Here is a 2366-nt window from a genome sequence, read left to right on the forward strand (position 1 = left end):
ATTTTAGCTACAGCCTAATAATTTTGACTAATTTAGTTTACTGAAGAATTTTAGACTATATGGAGTTTAGCTTGCATTTAAGCAATGGGCTAGCTTTTAGGCTAATTTTTTGGGCTAATTTAGAGTTTTGAAAATATTTTAGCTACGGGGTATAATGTTTTGTGAAAATTCGTTGTCTACTAAGGTTTTTAGAGGCTAATTTAGAGTTTAGCTTTTATTTTAGCAACAGGCTAAGGTTTCTGACCAATTTAGTTTACTCAGAAAATAGCTCATATTTAAGCAACAAGCTAGGTTTTTTGACTAGAATGGCATCTACTGAGGTTTTTGGGGCTAATTTGGAGTTTGGCTCATATTTAAGCAACACACAAAATATTTTTACAAAGTTAACATGAAATTTAAGTAAATTGCATCACCATTTTCAGTAAAAAGCTTCAGCATCTTCACTGACTACTTTCAGCAAAAAGCAGTCACACTGGTATTATTGTGGGTAATGCAGCTTTTCTAGTTATTAGTTTGTCTTTTGATTTCGCTTTTCAGCTGCTTTTATTATTGTAATTTATTTAAGTGCTAAATATTATATTTATTATTTTTTTTGTTGCTAAATATTCAGGAAAAAATATGTTTTTTCCCTTGGATATCAATTAACCTCTTGAAATTTATTAATGCAAATATGCGTCAAACCACTTCCGTTTTAAATGTATCCAATTTCTACTTAAAACAAACACATAAGTGTTTTTTTTAACTATATGGAAGTAAATCGAGGCGTCAAGTGGTTAAAAAAAACGTAAGAAACAATATTGAAAATTTTAGTAAAATTATTTTAGCAAAGTCAAAGTCAGTTTTCTGATGAATTTCAAATTAAAAGTCTAATTTGTCATTTTGCAAAACCTGAGTTTATTATGAGCATTTTATCAAAAGAAGATGAAATTTCACAAAAGTTTAAGATTTAGCCGTTAAAAATAATAGTCTGAATTCGTCCAATAAACTTCCGTATGAATATCAGCAAAGCGCACATCCTGCTTATAATAACAGGTGGGTGAGGACTTGGCTCCGCCCCGAGCGGCATATTTGGAGCACTTCCACATTCCAGAGCAGGAGTGGGCGGGGCGATGACGCCACCTGTTTCTGAATGGGACTGCTGCGCAGTGATCCGGCGCAGAGCCAGAGCGACAGGCGGCCGGGAGCTGCGCAAGGATACACGGCTGGTCGAACTTTCTATCAACTATGGCGCTGCGCGGACTCAACTTTTTCACTTTTTTAGTCGCTAACGGAATATTTTTGAGCCTTCAGTCGAATGAACGTAAGTAACTCAGTGTTTTAGAATACTTGAGATAATTGTGAAAATAAGTTTGACCGGATCTATTCCGTCTCGTGGCTGGACTTTTAAAGTGTAGATCTGAGATTTTTTTCTTCTTCCGCTTTACTCTGAAATACTTAAAATAAAATAGTAACTTTCTTTTTTATGTACAAGGTTTTAAAAAAATTAGAGTAAAAGTTTTTAAGTTTAAAAAAAAAAGTTTTTTTTTTTTTTTTTGTTTGTTTTTTGCTTCAGTTGCGCATGTCTTAATTTAGGGGGCCCCTCGAGAGCCGACACCTGTCCAATGACTTCCCACTTTATTGTTTCACATGGTCTGCAAATTCATGACCGTCTCTCGTCATGGCGTTTTAAGTGCCCACGCCTTTCTCAGACGTGATGAACCTGCAGGACACGCTCAATGAAATGCGGAATCAGGCCGACATGCTGGATTATAATGTCAAAAGCCTGGCATGTGCTCCCCATAAAAGCTGCTGCCCCCTCACATCAAGGCAGGGCCGAAAGTTCACCCCACAGAAACAAAGAAGTGTCTGCTTCAGAAAGGACATATTGGTGTGTTGTGATTTTATTCTGAAATGTTTTGTCTTTTTCTGTTTTGCTCCTCTAGAAGTGTTGCTGGACATGAGGTCTTTAGGATCTGAGTTGGGATGGTTGACCCTGCCATACGAGAACGGGGTGAGTATTTATACCTCCTCAAAGCGTCCTCCTCTGATCTCTGACTTCCAGGAGATGAGCTGAACTTTCCAAACCTGCTTGGTGACAATAACAGGCCCGGCTTCCGGAGAGAAATGGAATGAGTGGCAGCTCCATGAGGTTTGGCCGGGTTCTGCTGAGCCCTGTGTTCTGGCCGTACCCTCTCATAAGGAGCTGGTGAACGCAGTTAAAATGTCACGGCTCCGTCTGCGTTTAAATTTAAAGTCTTCAAGTGCATTTTTACACGCTCACAGTTGGTTGCTCTTTCTTTTGCGGGTAAACCACATCAATTTAGGGGAGATCTTCCTTTTTTTTTTCACCCCCTCTGAGATTCCTTTTTTACCAGTGACACTACAAG

At 38.2% G+C, this 2366-nt stretch overlaps 1 protein-coding gene across 1 annotated transcript in view; it reads left to right on the plus strand.

The window, feature by feature from the left end:
• Nucleotides 1-1070: 1070 nt before the first annotated feature.
• Nucleotides 1071-2366, plus strand: part of epha2a (eph receptor A2 a) — a 16132-nt gene continuing 14836 nt past the window's right edge. Inside the window, exons 1-2 of the mRNA XM_024270735.2 lie at nt 1071-1300; nt 1923-1990. Coding sequence (XP_024126503.1) covers nt 1225-1300; nt 1923-1990 — 144 coding nt within the window. The 5' untranslated portion in view covers nt 1071-1224. The remainder of the gene's footprint in view (nt 1301-1922; nt 1991-2366) is intronic.

Source organism: Oryzias melastigma, linkage group LG5 (assembly GCF_002922805.2).
Source record: "Oryzias melastigma strain HK-1 linkage group LG5, ASM292280v2, whole genome shotgun sequence".
Classification (NCBI taxonomy): domain Eukaryota; kingdom Metazoa; phylum Chordata; class Actinopteri; order Beloniformes; family Adrianichthyidae; genus Oryzias; species Oryzias melastigma.